This window comes from Delphinus delphis, chromosome 16 (genome assembly GCF_949987515.2).
Source record: "Delphinus delphis chromosome 16, mDelDel1.2, whole genome shotgun sequence".
Taxonomy (NCBI): domain Eukaryota; kingdom Metazoa; phylum Chordata; class Mammalia; order Artiodactyla; family Delphinidae; genus Delphinus; species Delphinus delphis.
Window position 1 is genome coordinate 36933792 of NC_082698.1, and position 16822 is coordinate 36950613.

A 16822-nucleotide genomic window follows, 5' to 3' on the forward strand; every position below is an offset into this window, starting at 1 on the left:
CATATATATGTGTGTATGTGTATATATATATATATATATATATATATAAAAAATGTATGCAGTGTACCATAGAATCCTTCTTATTGGATATGGTGATGTGATGAGGACTTTTTTGATTAAAAATGTCAGTTCACATAAGGGATCATTGAAAAAAATACTGTCAATATTTCAATTTATAAAATATAACTATATAATTATTTGCCACTCTTGTGATGTAGAAACAAGTTATTAGAATTCTACAGTCTTTCTCACTTAAGTCACATCCAAAATGCATCGCCTATGATTTCCTTTTTCTTTTTTGGGGGCAAAATCTGACTTCATCTTTATTTTATTTATCTATTTATCTTTGGCTGCGTTGGGTCTTAGTTGCAGCACATGGGATCTTTGTTGCAGTGCACAGGCTCTGTAGTTTGCAGCACACGGGCTCTCTAGTTGAGATGCGTGGGCTCCGTAGTTGCGGCATGGGGGCTTAGTTGCCCCGTGGCATGTGGGATTTTAATTTCCCGACCAGGGATCAAACCCGAGTCCTCTGCATTGGAAGGCAGATTCTTAACCACTCGACTACCAGGGAAGTCCCTGATTTCCTTTCTCCCTTTCTTTCTTTCTTTTCTCCTCCTTCTTTCTTTTCTTTCTTCCTTTCTCTTTGATGGAAAGAAAACTTAAAGACACCAATAATCTGTATGAAAGGCGTTAACATTTTTGTGATTTTTCCATGTATTTTGCCTCCACCTAATACATTAACATTTTTTTTAGTAACCCGACTTTACTGAAATTCTCCAAAGCATTCAAAATAATTTTCATAGAAATAAAATCTGTTTTTTCTGTGTATTCATATATTGGTTTATGTAATATTTAATTAAATTACATATTAATATCACAACACCAATGAGCATAAACAAATTTGGAAGCAATCTGAATATTGATAAGCTTAAAATAAAAAAAAAAAGGAATAGAAGTAGAAAGAGTGTTTAGTATATATTGGACACCATCCAGGATCTTTTAGAGATGGAGCAGAGAGAATCAGTTAATCCAGCCAGCGGATCAGTTAGAAATCTCTTAAGGGAATTTATATACATTGAGGCTTATATCAGAAATATATCAGAAAACATGACTTTGATTGATACATAATATTCCAGTCTTTGAATACTCCAAAATTTACTTAATCTTACATCATTGGGTATCATAGTGAAATGTCATGCATACAATATTTTCTTTTATTTTTGACTATTTTCTTAAGACATTTTTCTATAAACCTATTACTGTATCAGTGTATTTTCAAAGTTTTGATCCACATATCCAAATTTCCTTCTTAAAAGGTTTTTTTAACAATTTACATTCCAAGAATGACATATGAGAGTTATCTCACAAGCAAACTCACCAGGACTGAGATCACTTCTAAAACGAAAATAAAACAAAGCAAAACAAACAAACAAAAAGCAAACAAAGTCCTTAACAGTTTGATATTCAAAGCTTATTATCTTCATTTTAATTTGCATTTTAGGTTTTAAAAATAGGAGTAAAGGTCTCAATTCACAGGAAAAATAGATGGTGTTTAGCAAGTTACAAAAAAGCCAGAAAGCCATTCTTCATTCTCATTTGGAAAAGAGTAAATGTGAATATGCTTAAATGTAAATGGGTTAGATTATCAGAGATTTTCCATAACGGTTATTAAAACCTGGAGAGAAGGCCAAGATGGACTGTTAGAATCTTTTTATAAACAGGGCCCATGCCTGTTTAGCAGCTAGAGTGCTGGAGGCCTGGAGAGCCAAACATGAAACTTACCACCGTCCTTTATGGTTCTATTAATCTATCGCATATGCCCATGTGTTGTTTTCCTTTATCTTCCTGTTTTCCTTCACAATGCAACTGGGAGATCCATATCTGTATAAAATAGTAGTCAACTCTACTCCATGTTGAAAAAAAAGTCTGCCCAATTGCATTTTGCTTAGCTTCCAATTTGCTACTGTTTGAAGGATTTCCAATCTGAAATTGGTTTTCATTTCAAAAACACTGATTTTAAAAAATGGTTGGTTTTTCTCCATTGCTTTGCTAGCTTATCTAGTTATTTGGTTGTAAAATGCAAATGTATTTTGCAGGCTTCAGTGCTAGGACAAACAGCTTTCTCAGAGACTTTCTGATCGAAGGGAAGTGTTGAGACATCTCTTAAGGATAGAAGTCCCTTGCTTTCAGAGCTCCACAATTATTATGATATATTCTCACCAGTCTGATGTGCTAAGTTTTAATATCCACAAATTAGTCTGCTTTTGCTATTGAAAAATGGAGCTAAATAAATAAATCCTCTCATTTCTGAGGTACATGTCATTTATAAATTATATTTACTTATTCTCACATCAAACCAGTGTGATAAAGATGACATAAGCTGGTCTTCGGAAAATAATGTCATATTTTTTTTCCTTCCCAGTCAGGCCATAATGCAGGAGAACTAAACGCTATAAAAACACTCTCTTCATTATTATTATATGCTACTCCTCACCCTGATTTTCATTCTGATCGCTAGATTTTTTTTGTATAACATACCAGGAGGACACGGCTGACAACAAAATTCGTGCTCACGATACAGGCCTTCACCGCAGCTCTCCCTTTTAGTAATATTCTTACTCAATTTCAGCATCTCAGAGTTGCTATCAGCCACATGGGAATTATCACCTTTAGACAATGGTCCAGCAATGGAGGTAAATATCTGTAAATGAAAAACATGAAGAGAATTTTACTGACTTCTGAACTAAGCAACTTGGTAAACAGGTGTAAGTCGCCCCAAATGGCTGTATTTTATTTGCCATGCACAGGCAAAATCAACGTGGGTTCCATCCTTCCACTGACTCATCTACAAAAAAGGAGCAGATCAATTGCATGACAGTCCAGATCTTGGGTTCTCCAAACTACCCGAGAAACGGCATCACGGATGGTAGGAGCCACAGCTCTGGGCTCAAAAGTCACGGCTCCCACTTAGCAGCCCTATGATTGAGGGGAAAGTCACTTAAATTCTCCACGTCTCTGTTTTGTTATCTATAAGGTGGACATAATCTCTTCTTCATAGGTTTGCTGTGATGATTAAATAAAATAATGCACTTCAAGTTCTTAGCACAATTCCTCACACATAATAAATAGGTGGCTGGTAAGCAGTATTATTATTAAGTTCCAGTGAGGGACAACATAGCAGAGTAGGAAAAAACATGAAATTTCAAAACAACTGCGGTTTGAATCCCAGCTCTGCTGCCAACACTGACTTTGGGCAAGTTAAAGGGCCTCACTGATCCTCAGTTTCCTGATCTGTAAGTGACAACAGTATTTTCTGTCTTGAAGGGTTATTGTGAGGATAAAAAGTGATAATTTCTCCCAATCCTGGTACTTAGCTTACAGCATGTTCTGTTTCTTCCTTTTTTATATATAGCAATAGAATCTACAGTTTTGATGAACTCCTTCCTGGTTATCTAACCATACAATAAATCCAACAAGATTTTCTTCACTTTTATTCAGGAAAAATGAACTTCTCTTAATAGAGAACCAATCTTTATTATTTGTTCCTTTTTTCTGGAGACAAAACCCATAGGTCCAAGTGACACTGTGTCAAATTCATCTTAGTTAGGCTTGAGCTCCTTAGAAAAATGAGCCTCTAAAATGTATGGAAACATTTGGAGGTAATGTCTGTTTGATTCCTTTCTCAGGTTTTCTAAACATTTATTGTTTGTCTCTCTAAACACAAATACACATAATTTTTCATCTTATGTGGAATATGTAAATTCATTGCTAAGCATCAAAAAATTTTAAACTACTGGTTCTGAGGATTTTTCCCTCAAGGTCATTTTTCATAGTTTTCATGGTATACTTTTTTCCTTCTACTTTATGGCATCTTCTGGGTCAAGGGAACTAAATATTCTTCACGTATAAATCACTGCCACAGGAGTCCCCACATCTTCCCTTTTAGCCCTTCCCCCTTTGTCACCAAAGCCTGCATCCCTTCTAAGTCACAAGATACCATGGGACCTCCAAGGAAGGAGGGATGAAGGAGATGCGGTTGCCATCTTTTCCTCCTGGGATGGATGTATTGATGTATTGAAAAATACATTTCTAACATCCAGACTCCAGGAGGGAATATCACACCAAAATATCAAGAAAATACCTGACTTATCCAGGGTCACTCATGAGCAAAAGGTAGAGAGCTAGGACTTGTCTGAGTCTCCTCACTCTTATGACAGTGTTTTTTCCCCTACACCCAACTCACCATAAAATACAGCTTACTTTCTCTATATGAACAATTCTATGTAAAGAATAATTGGAAATGGTAAACAGATCAGAGGAATTATGCCTAAATGTACTGGCTTCACTATCAAACCACTGCCTTTTTAACCCAACAGACATTTCACTAGCACCTTCTATGTGCCAGGTTCTGTGAACACAGAGACAAGTAACATTGATTATAATCGAAAATGAATGTTAAGTTTCCAAAAGCAGATTTGCACATGGGCATATTATTTGTAATGTATTAATCATTGGGGGATTTTTAATGTTATATTTGCATGACTCTTACTTTTTAAAACACATTTGAATCTATGATCTGCTTCTAAAGCAGCTTTGAACAAAAAGTATTTATTAGTATCAATTTCTCTTTTCAAGATGACAGTTCCCCGCTTCTTACCTTTTCTACAGAAGGTCATCCTGTCGTCCTGTTAATATTAGTCCCTCTTCCAGATCAGAGCATCAATAGCTAATGAACAGTAACTGAATTGGGCACTTTAGGAAATAATAACGTGATTGAAATCACACCAAAGGGTTAACTGCTAAGATGGGAAGGGCGTTCAAATGAAAGTCATTCACCTTTTAGGACCCTTATTCTATAACAAACTTTGTTCTATTTGACAGTCAGAAATTAAATATACTAACCATGTAACATTACAGACATTGCCAGCACATGAAAATTCTCAAACAAATGTAAAAATCTCTGTAGCTAGAAGAAATCAGTAAGTCCTTTTTGCAAGAGATAATGGAAAACAGAATCTAGGCAACCAAACTGAGTAGACACAACTCCTTTCTGTTATCAGCCACCTCTGTTGCTGGGAAGAGGGACTTAACAGTGAGATGTTACTTGCTCTCCTTCTCTTTCAATTCTGGTTTCTCACCAGAAACTGAAGAAAATGACACAGATTTAAACTCAAAGAGATCTGAGTCAAAATTGGGTAGCCAAAATTGACAAGTCAAAGGTGCTCAAAGTTGATACCCAATAGTGTGTGGATGTGTGTGTGTGTGTCCCCTACAGCTATAGGTCCCATCCTTTCCTTGGTAAGCTAATTTCATCCAGCAGTCATGTGACAATATTACAAGCAGGTCCACAATTCCTGGTTTAAATGATCAAGCACTCAGAGAGTGCTTAACATTTATGTAATGTAACATTTATGAATTGTTACCTTAGTGTTATTTCTAAAAAAAACTGTGCATATACTAAACGTTCTGGAGATGTCTAAGAGAAGTGTACTTTCTAATTTTGCTTTAGTTTTGAAGTTTTTGACTGGAAATCAAAACCCACTGTTCAAAAATACATTCAGAATTTGAGAAATGTGAATCTTGGAGTAGAACAGTGAAAGACATAAACATCACTGGCCATGGAGCAGATACCAGTGCCAAACTCATCTCATATTTGATCACACCTGCTTCACAGAGCTGAATTTCTGGAAACATTTCCTACTTAGTTCAGCATCAAAGAATTATGTCGAGGATAAAAAAAGAAAAATGGGTCTAAAGAGCATGTTCTAACTCTTACAAGATATTATGTAAGCAGTGTTCCACACAGCTTGTGTTTTTTTAAGTTTTTGCATTAGCTCAAGTTTGTAGTATGCAAAGATTTAACCCAAACTTTCCAGGCAGAAACTGGGGTGTTTTTGACTGTGACAAGGCAGGAAACCCACAAAGAACTAAGTGATCAGAATGCTCAAAAAAATTTTTTTTCAAAAAAGCTGAAAAGGCCAGAAAATCAGTTAAATCAAAGATGTGAAAAGTGGATAAACTAAGGCAAATGATAACCAAACGGGAAAAAAAGGAATACAATTAATTTAAAATTTCCATCATGACAAAGATTCAAAAGTCAGAGAGACCTCAATTTTATATTCCGCTGGGAATAATATTAGCTAACACATTAATCAATTACTTAAATGAGTAAATACTTTGTTGAGTACCTACTATGTGCTAGACAGACATCCAAGAACAGAGCAGTAAACAGATAAAGACTTAGCTCTCATAGAGTTTATATGTAAATGAAGTGTACTGTATTAGTCAGGGTTCTTGAGAGAAACAGGACCAATAGTGCTTGTGTGTGTGCGCACACACGTGTGTGTGTGTGTGTGTGTGTGTGTGTGTGAAGAGAGAGAGATTGATTTATTTTAAGGAATTGGCTCACACAACTGTAAAGGCTTGCCAAGTCCAAATTCTGCTGATGGGGTAGGCCAGCATGCTGAGGAGTCAGGGAAGAGCTGCAGCTCAAGTCCAAAGGCAGTCTGGCAGAATTCCTTCTTCCTTAGGGAATCTCAGTCTTCATTCTATTAAGGCATTCAACTGACTGAATGAGGCCCACTCACTTACAGAGGGTATCTAACTTACTCAAAGCTTACCAATTTAAATGTACAAATCAACCAAAACAAAAAAACAAGCAAAACTGTCGCAGAAACATCCAGAATAATGTTTGAGCAGATATCTGGGTGCCATGGTCCAGTCATGTCGACACATAATATTAAGCATCGTGTGGAGGGAAATGATAAAGAAACAAAGAAATATGTCAAGGAGGAATAAGTGCTATTTAAAGGAATAAAGCAAGCTTGGGGGCATGGAGAGTTTGAAGGGTGAGGTAGTGATGTTTTAGGAAGAGTGGTCTGGGAAGGCCACAGAATAAGAAGACATTTGGGCAGTGACTTGTTGCAAGTGGATGACTAGCTGGGAAGGGCTTTCCAGGCAGGTCACACCTAGAGGAACTTGGCTTAGCCCAAATGGGGACATACCTGAGGACCTCAGCAAAAGCATTATTAGCAGCTAGCTATTAAGAGAGTTAAAGGTAAATGTCTCCTGAATCACACTGGTAATTAACATGTTGACCACTGAAGCCACAGTGGGATCATACAGCCAATCATAACCATAGACGCTGCAGTCTCGTAGCATCCTGGAACGTCAAAGCAGAAAGGGACCATATGAGCATCTGCTCAGCTTCAATATAGATTTTAAAAATGGATCTCCTTGCATCTTTCATTATCTACAGGATTTTAATATTTTCTGCAAATCAGAAAACTTGCTTCTCTCTCTCCTTCTGAATTGTTTGTGAAAATGTTAAGTCAGGAAACCAAACCCTAGACATTTGCCTAGCTTTTTACAAAGTTCATTCACACACATCACCTCGTGGTCATCGCAATAAATCTACACATGAGGAATTATTACGGCCTTATTTTATAGCCGAGGAAGCTGAGCACAGAGTATATGAAATGACTCGTCCAATAACCCACAGTTAGGACTGGCCAAGGGAGGACTCGACAACTCTGGCCCAAACACCTCTGGGCTGTTTCAGGTTTACAAATTACTTTCCTAGTTGCTTTCTCCACATAGGCACACAAACAACTCAATTTGTTTTCAGACAATTGTTCGCAAGACGCCTGTGTGTTAATTATACAATGAACCTTCAAAGCAAATGCATGTTGAAGGTGGAGGCAGTCTGGCAGGAACTTCCTGGAACCCAGAAGTCAGTCCCCTGCCCTCTAGTCTGGGAAAACTGTAGCAGGACTGTCCAGGTTGCGGTTCTGGCTGGCAGGGAAGGTGAAACTTCCCAGCCCTGGTCTGCAGCTTGAAAGGAAGGGGAGTTTAGGTTTCCCTTCCTCCAGCCTGAGTGCCATCACACCCACTGTGAGTCCCTTGCAGGGGTGGGGATCTGCAATGCACAAATAGGAATCAGAAGTCTTCCTATCCTCCAATCTTTGCATTTGCTCCATTTGAAACTCTCAGAAACAGGGTGACGTGAGACTTTGTCCCTTGTATCAGATGATGAGAAACTGAAAGAACAGCTGGATTTTTATTAATTATCTGCAGCAGTGATGAATCACTTTTCATAGTCAACCTGGTTACTACGTAGAAGAAACAAAGCAGGAATGGAGCAGGAATGGCCAGACCCAGAAACTGATGGCCACCCTTGAGGTATATCACTTCACTTTGACAAGCTCTCCACACTTTCCCAGGAATCATAAACACCCAAGATTTAACATGGCAATTACAAATAGAGTAACATTGCAGTGACTGAATTAAACAAACTACTGGAAGAAACTGAGAATCCCATTAGCATTACTTCAAAGAAGCAGTGCGGCAATTGGCCCTAAGAGATGAGCTAGGGTTTGAAAAGGAAGTTTAAAAAATCACCTTTTTTTCTGTTCTTAGTGAAGTTCAAAGCAAACAGGAAAAGAATTTTAAAAAGCAGAGGCAAAAAAAAAAAAAAAAGGTGTCTGGTGGTGAAAAATGGCAGCAAGAATAAGTAGACATCTCTGGAACAGTCAGCGAGATTTTTCAATACTGAGCACACACTTCAGGCTGATTATAGATATTCAAGCTGACTAGAAGCTCTCCAGTAATCATGGTGAAGAGTTTTAGAGATGACCCAACCCAAGCCCTTCACCTTATAGGAGAAGCTATGCCCCAAACGGGTGGTGGGGTGACTGGTCCATGTCACACAGCTAGCTCAAGAGATTCAGACTCCTATGGGCTGAATTGTATCTCCCTCACATCCATATTCCTATGGTGAAGTCCTAATCCCAAGTAGCCCAGAATGTCACCATGTTTGGAGATAGGGTCTTTAAAGAGGAAATTAGTTAAAATGAGGTCCTTGGGTGCACCTTAATCCGATATGACTGGTGTCCCTATAAGAAGAAACTTGGACGCAGGCACAGACAAGGGGAAGATGACGTGAAGACACAGGGCCATTGACAAGCCAAGGAGAGAGGCGAGGAAGAGATCATTGCCTCAGAGTCTAGGCTTCTTCTAACCTCCAGAACTGAGAGAAAAGAAATTTCTGTTGTTTAAGCCACCCAGTCTGTGGTGCTGTGTTACAGCAGCCATGGGAAATGAATACAGGCCCAAACCACCATCTCTTGATTCCCTCAGATTCTGGATTTGAGGGAGGTCAGTGGTGCATACACACTTGGGAACTCCTCATAGCTGAGCACTAGGATTTCCCATCTTGAACTATCACTGAACTAAACAGACAAGAGATGGCAAACAGTCTTCAGAACCGGAATCATCAGGGGCCCCTAGGAACCTGAACTTCTTCCCAGTCTTACAGGCCCCACTAGGGGGTTGAAATCTCACTGTCCCCTACTGTCCAGGACACAACTGGAACAAGAGGCTAGTTCTGGTCATTCGCTCTTTAGACTTTTAATTACTTATCAATACTTTAGGAAAAAGGAATTCTAAAAAGACCATTAATAGTTCACCATTTCCGATTGTATAATGCATCTCGAATATATTTGTGTAAAGGGTAAGGAAATAGTAATGACATTTTGTAGTAGGTGCATTATTGAAAAACTGAAATAAAAACAAATAAAAGAAAATTTTCTATATTAAAGAGATAAGTGAAGATCCCGTTCGTTCTTACTTTTTTCAAAATGAGTAAATAAAATTACACAAGGTAATCTTATTCCAGTAATGTTTTCATTCTTTCTTAAGGCTAGTTTCTTGGGAAGACCAGGAGAGAGATAGCTGAGGCAGTGGGAGTACGGGACTGGTTAGACCCCTGACTGAATCAAGCCATAAATAAAACAAAATGAGGAAACCCAGAGAATTTCATCTGGGATTAGATTTTGAGTTTAGTGCTAGAGTTAGAAAAATCATTTTCAAAACCCTGAAAGACATTAGAATCATGTAGTGATGGATTAAAAATTTAAAAAATGCTTAGGTCCCAACACAGACCTAAAGAATCTGGATCTCTGAGAATGGGGTCTCCTTATGATTATGTTCTGTTACCTAATATTTAATAACCCTGGTGGTTATTTTGATGCTCCTCCCAGCTGAAGACCAACTGGAGGAAGCACAATTTGAGGTTAGCAGGCGACTACATTTACATGTGAGAAGATAAGAGTGTTACAGAGTAACAGCATCTGTGCTCTGCACTTGCAAATCAGAATTTGACTTTTCATGGAGAAATAATGACCCTTCTAAAAATAAGCCCGAAAAGAAAAGAAGTCATCTTTGGTGGAGGAAATGGGTGATGGGAGGGCTACCAAGTCCTAAACTAGAACCCTAGAGTCCTTAAATGCCCAGAGGGGTCCCAGGGCTATCACAGGAGTAAAGCATCCAGGTGGAACAGACAACAAAGTGTAGGAGGGCCTGGTCAAATGGAGAGGTGCACGTGGACCAAAGGGGCAGCCATTTGATCCAGGGGAGTGGGGGTCAGGTGGCATGTGGGTCCAGATCTTCCAGTTTTCAAGAGAAACCAAAATCTTCCAACATTTAAGTGGTGGCAGCTAATATTAAAAATATATACCTGCACACATACATACTGTTTGTGTCAGTACTGTGCAGGGTAGACAAAACATAGCCTGGGGCAGTGTAAGCCCAATTTTTGAAATCAGGCCTAAATCCACACAGACATCCATGTGAAAAAACAGTCCATCAGGAACAAGGATCCTTTTGTGAGGATGGCTAAAAACCATAGCTCAATCCTCAGCAAGGGGCAAGAGCCTTACACCACAGGTTCTGAGTTCATTTTCTCTCTCTGTCTCCCCTCTTTTTTCTAAGATCTCTGACCTCAGAAATCAAAAGTGTTGATGTTTCTCACATCTTATATTTTTATGGCCTCCCAGAACACAGAGGAGACTAAATCCAGAATGCTGCATCACTTGACTGTAGGACAGACTGACGTTAATGACTCCGAAGCAAAGTTTATTCTAATTTTCCAAGTTTATCCCAGTTCACAGCTTAACAAAACCTACCTACGGTAGGCTTGCTTGCCTCGCTGGGCTGAGTACATCTGACGATTGAATCTGTAGTCAGATTTGCTAACTTACAAGATTGGCCTTACTCAAAATGTACAATTTCATACGAAAGTCACTATCATCCCGCACTTAGTGGATCTCGGGCCAGGTGTCCAAGAGAGCAATGGCTGCTGTTTCTAACTGCCCAAAGATGGGGATGGCTTGGTCGCACAAAAGCTCATTCCAAATCAGAAAGGGAGCTGTGATCAAAGAGGAGAACTAGCCCATTTCGTTCTGAGGAAGGTGAAGTTAACAATCTTACAATGATCAACTTTCTAATTTGGGCCTTACAACTCATAGTCTCACTTCAAAGAAAATAGTATGAAAGTAGGCAAGTACTTTTGAATTATTTGTTCCTGTTTAAGACTGAATGGAAGATAGTTAATTGGTGTTAGGAGTCCAACTACATAAGAGGCTAAAGATACATTGTTTTATTTCATTTTGTTTGTTTATTTATTCATTTTATTTCTTTCATTTTAAAGCAAGGGTCTTCCAGAAAATGAAAGGACTTATTAGCTAGTGAAATGCTGTTTTCCCACTTTTGTGAATAGATACACACACACAGCAAAAAGAATACAATACTATCCATTAAGGTACTTACAATGGTCCTATAAATAATTTTTTGGTAATAAGCTATATACAGTATTATCTTTACATGATTACTTATTATTTTTCATCATAAGTCAATAAGTCTTTAGTACCTATTACAAAACATGTGCTCATTTAAGGGACTTTTGGAACCTAAGATAATTCACCAAAAGGCACTTAACTCACTAGGGGTTTTCAAGTGGGGGATTTCCTTATTCAGGTTTTTGATCATCTCTTAGAAAATGATTACTCTGTCCTTGGCAGTTGTGGTAGCCTTCAGAGAGATTCCTTTGAACTACTGACATTTCCACCACTAAGAACTATTTAGAAGTAAATTACTTGTTTAGTGTCCCAAAGAAACTTACTTAGAGACAACATCCAAATCCTGAGTCCTCTTTGTCTTTCACCTTTTGCCTTCTCTAAACTCAACGCAAGAATAAAAATTGCTTTTTCTAAATTAAACTCTAATTTTGCCACCAAGGGTGGTAATTGTATTATGGAGACAGACAATAGAAGATTTTTCATTCACCCAATTGTAGCTAGTCATGAAGGACCCAAAGATTTCCATATATCAATTTCATTTTTCCTTTCCAATCTTGCCATCTTTTATAAATTTCTGTTTTTCCATCCTGGTTGTTAATGTTTTAAATTACATTTCATAATTTATTTTATTCGTAAGAATTTTCAAGTTTTTTATGATTTAAGGAAAACCTGTTAAAAACAACAATAAACAGAAACACATTGCAACCTATTTCATGTCTCTTAGGCTGGTTTAAGAAAAATTATTAAATTATAAACTAAACAACTGTCCTTTATTTTGTCCCTGAAACTCTTCTGTATGATTACTTATAAATACACCGACTTCTTTTTCAGCGGCCCTCTCCTTGTCCTCGACCATAATTTTGAGAAGTGCTCTAAGAAATAAAGGAGAGGAAAATGGCTAATCTAGTAACTGCCTAACCATAGACCTAAACAGTACAAGACAAAGCCTATCAGGACTATGTGCTATTAACAGAAGCAGCAGCAGTCCTCACAGCTATTTCTCACACAAATTTCTAAAGTAAGTTTGCCTCTTTTTCTGTCTCCTTTAGACACTTGTGAATTGTTTGGGGCTTTCAAACTTACTTATCGTAGGTCCCATGGAAATGACACCCAGAAACTAGGGGAGAGAAAACTAACTCCAAGAGGGAAGAAAGAAGGGAGGAGAAGCAAAGAGGTAAAGGATGGGATATTTGCTGACCATAGATTGCACTAGACACAAGAGGACTAGAGGAAGAAAGAGGAAAAGAGAAAATATGGCCGCTCCCTCCCATCCACTTCCAGCCCACTGACATGATTAAACCAAACTTGCTTCTGCGTTCCATGTAATTAGCACTCGAGCCCCCATTTAATTTATTTGCACACTAGTAAATAAAGCCCTACTAAGTGCGAAGTCATAAAAGCAAGCATTTTCTAGAGACACACAGGTGACATAATGGTGTGGAAACTTCTTTAAGAATAGAGGCGTGATAGTGTGCCAGTGATGGGGGCAGGGCAGCATTCTGTGTAGCTAAATTTAAGAGTCATATTAGAAAAGAGAAATAGAGGATATACTACAAAATGCAAACAATGATTATCTAGGTGATAGGGTTATGTCAGATTTTTTCTTTTTACACCTCTGTATTGATAAATTTTATTTGATAAATGTTAATTTCTTAGGCCACATATCATATATAACAGTAATAAGCAAATTATGTTTAATAGATATTATAGATATTATAACATGTATATACAAATAAATGTGTATGTATATATACATGCATATATGTGTGTGTATGAATGTGTGTGCATTCTTTCAGAAAAGCAGTTTCCTTGGTGCTTTAAACATGCACCTCTGGTAAAGATGCTATAGTATAAAAGTTAAGCATAGCTCTGGGCCTTGATAATTTTGCTACACTTATTAGTATTGTTGTTCCAAGAGCTAAGAGACTGTCAAAGCAACTAACACTGCAATAAGGCAGTGGTTAATGATAAGGAAGAGAAGAGTGTGATCTGAGGTTGTATAAATGGTTTCTCAATTTTGAATCCTAAATTTTCTCGAAGAAAATTCCTAAAGGAGCCCAAATATTGTACATTATTTCTGAAAGGATCAGGGAAATTTTTTTTTTCCAATCATAAGATTGTTCCAGACATCAGTGCTTTCTTCCTTTCAACTCTTGTCATCTGGACATCAGGTGCAATCAACGAACCGCCCGGGCTTTGGAACTGGATCTAAATTAAATCCCAGCCCTGCCGCTTACTGTTTGGACTCGGTCTAATTACTTAAGCTTTCTGAACCCCATTTCGCCATCTGTAAAATGGAGATGAGGACATCTTCCTTCCTGCGCAGCTGCGAATGAACTGAGATCACATTCGTAGACATTCTGATCACAGTGCCTGGCACTTTGATGGGGACCAACAAAGTAAGAATCCGTTGGCTTTCAGAGAATTCGGAACTCACATGAACCTCTGGAGGCCCAGTGTCTTCGATCAGCCATCACCACGCTGGCATTGCTGAGGCAGGGACTCTCCAAAAGAGGTGGCCGCTGCTTAGGCTTCTAGGCCAAGTACAGGCTCCCCAGCGCGTGCGCGGTGGCAGCAGGTACCACCGCCTGAGCAGTGAGGCCCAGGTTCCCTACCGCCCCGGAGTTCAGCAAGCAATGAAAGATAACAAGAAAGAAAATGGAGAGAAGAAAATTTAAAAAAAAAAAAAAAAAAAAAAAAAAGACCAAACCTGAGATGTGACTCACGGTCTTAAGGAGAGGGATTACCGGAAGGGAAACAAAACAGTTTCTTTTTCTGTGTAGCGATAAGAAGGTAAACAAGTCTCTTAAGGCGCATTCAGCCCCAAGATAACTTTTTCAAGAAAGAAACGGTGCAGTCCAAAGCCTCAGGTTTAACCACCGCCTCGGGGCTGATTTATTCCCTAAAGTTGGGAACTGCCGGAAAACCTGTATTACCAGTGCAGGGAGTGCAGGTTCTCACCGCCCCGCGGCGCGCACATCCACCAGCACAGCAGCGGTGCTTCGGCGTGACTTGTAAGGACTTGTCCAGAAGATCCCCTCCAGTCTCCGGTCCCTCCAGCGACACTCAAATCTCGCACGCCCCGGCCTGCCCCCCGCGCCCACCCCTCTCTGGGCCGCGAACAGCGTCCCCGGGGAGCACCCGGAGCTGTTCCGCCTGCCCCGCGGGCTTACCGCTCTATATCCAGCCCCAAGAAAAACGAGTTCCCCGGTTTCCTGAGATCCCGCCCTCAGGGAAAGTCCTGGCAGCCCTGGTGAGCCAGCCTGTCAGAGGCCGGACAAGCCCGCCGCCCACGCGCGCGTCCCCCTGACGCCCCCGGAGCTAGTCCAGCGCCCGCCCAGTGGCCGAGCTGGGAGAGGCTCCCGCCCGGGCAGGAAAACACTCACCAGTGGCCAGAGAACCCAGATCTCGGACATGGCTGTGGAGCAATCGCCAAAGTGAAGGAGCCTCTCCAACTGGCACCCGAGCGGGTCACACACCCCGTGAGAAGTGCCAGCCCCGCCGGGCCCCTCCCCGCGCTCCAGCCAGCCTGAGAGAGTGTTCCCGCCGGGACCCGCCCCGGGGCGCTCACGCACAGTTACTCCGGTAGCGCTTTTCTCTTTCTCCAGCAGCGTCTCCGAGCACCTGCGTGTCTCTTCTGAGAGACCCGAAAAGACTTAAAGAAAGGTCCCCGGGCCCGGGGGCGGGGGGGAGCCGAGGTTGGAGGAGGAAGCTTTGCTGCGGAACGCCTGGGTGGGGGAGGGCGCCGTCGATTCAGCCTGCGCGCGCACGGGGCGGGGTGGGGGGGTGACGGGGTTGTAGAGCCGGGAGTGGGGATTTGTTACACAAGCGGGCATTACCCGTGGCGGGCGTTTCCGCAGTCGGCTGGCATGCTTAGCTCAGGTGAGGATCTTGAGAGCGGGCTTGATGTCCTTTCTAAACTCTTCCGCAGTTTAAACTGGGAAGGCTGGGGAGGGCTGGGGTGCAGAGCGCAGACATCCTGCCGCCGTGCAGAAGCCTCGGCTAACTGCTGGGATTCTCAGAAAAGACCCAGTCTTCCCTCAGCTCCACGTGTTGTGGTGGTGACCTGAGAGGCTCACAGGAGTCCCCGGACTAGTGTATGTAGTGAGAGTTACCGAACGAAAAGTTTCAGATATTGTGCTATGGGGATTCCGAAGAGGACGGACCCCTTGCCTTTTATTTCTCAAGAGGAGTACAAAGCTAACTCCCAAGACAAATCACACAGCTCCAGCTGTGTTAGAAGTTCACAATTACTTCCCCTTCTTTGTTACTCATTATTTCCTGGCGAATTTTCTTAAAAAAAAAAAAAAAAAGTAGTACTTTAGTGCTTTGGTTAACAGCTCGAAGTCACTATTGTTTTGGAAAAGTTGATCTGTCTGTTTAGCCAGTTCTGCAAGAATTTTACAGAAGAAAGTTTGTATAATGACATCATCAAGGAGCATGACTCTGAAAGTAGTTCCTAGGCTGGGCACCAGTGAAGCGGTATTTCCTCGGCATCCTTCACTAAGCTTTACACCCTCACTCAGGTACTCTTCTTCCTTCCCAGATGGCTGTATCCCATTAGGAACACTCTCCTTTCCCTCCCTTTGCCTGGCTCATTCCTCATCCATCAGACTCCCTCTCTGTGGACATTTTCTTCTGGTAGCCTTTCCAGGCTCCCAAGTCTGGGTGAGGTCACCCTCCTAAATGCTTTCACTCACCTGGTGTTTTGCACTGCCCTCATGGCCCAGTCTTGTAGGTATGGATTTACCTGTCTCTGCTCATCTCCCTGCAGATTGATAGTGCTGTGAAGAAGACCCTGGCTGGCCAGTCCGGTTCCTAGTTCCCAGCCCAAAACAGACACAAAAAGAAGTGAATGGTGGGGGGCTGGAGCCAGGAAGTTGGGGGTGTGTGTGGGATGTGGAGAGACTGTGTATTATCTTTGCAACTTTTCTGTAAACCTAAAACTGTTCTGAAATTTAGAAGTTTATTGAAATTAAAAAAGAATCATAAAAGGAAGGAAGGGAAGAAAGGAGGGAGGAAGGGAGGGAGGATAGAGAGAAAGAGAGAGACAGAGAGAACAGTTGACAAAATCAGCATCTCATGAGTGAATCATGAGCCAGCAACTTTTACAAATGGTTCTTCCTTACTTAATATTTACCATTTTAACCCAGTGAGGTAGGTGATTATTAAACTTACTTTATAAA

The 16822-nt window shown here is 40.5% G+C and overlaps 1 protein-coding gene across 11 annotated transcripts in view; it reads right to left on the reverse strand.

Moving 5' to 3' along the window:
- Window positions 1-15270, reverse strand: part of FAS (Fas cell surface death receptor) — a 35511-nt gene extending 20241 nt beyond the window's left edge. For 9 of the 11 annotated variants that reach the window (XR_011246757.1, XR_009522431.1, XR_009522434.1 and 6 more), the window contains exons 1-2: window positions 15023-15270; window positions 2539-2701 (exon numbers count right to left, since the gene is read on the reverse strand). Coding sequence is in view for 1 of the 11 variants with exons in the window: in XM_060034514.1 (XP_059890497.1) it covers window positions 2539-2701; window positions 15023-15052 (193 nt within the window). In the remaining 10 variants the exon portion in view is untranslated. Of the gene's footprint in view, window positions 1-2538; window positions 2702-14073; window positions 14282-14572; window positions 14790-15022 lie in introns of those variants that run through there. The other 2 variants (XR_009522432.1, XR_009522433.1) reach the window with 2 other exon arrangements.
- Window positions 15271-16822: the final 1552 nt, after the last annotated feature.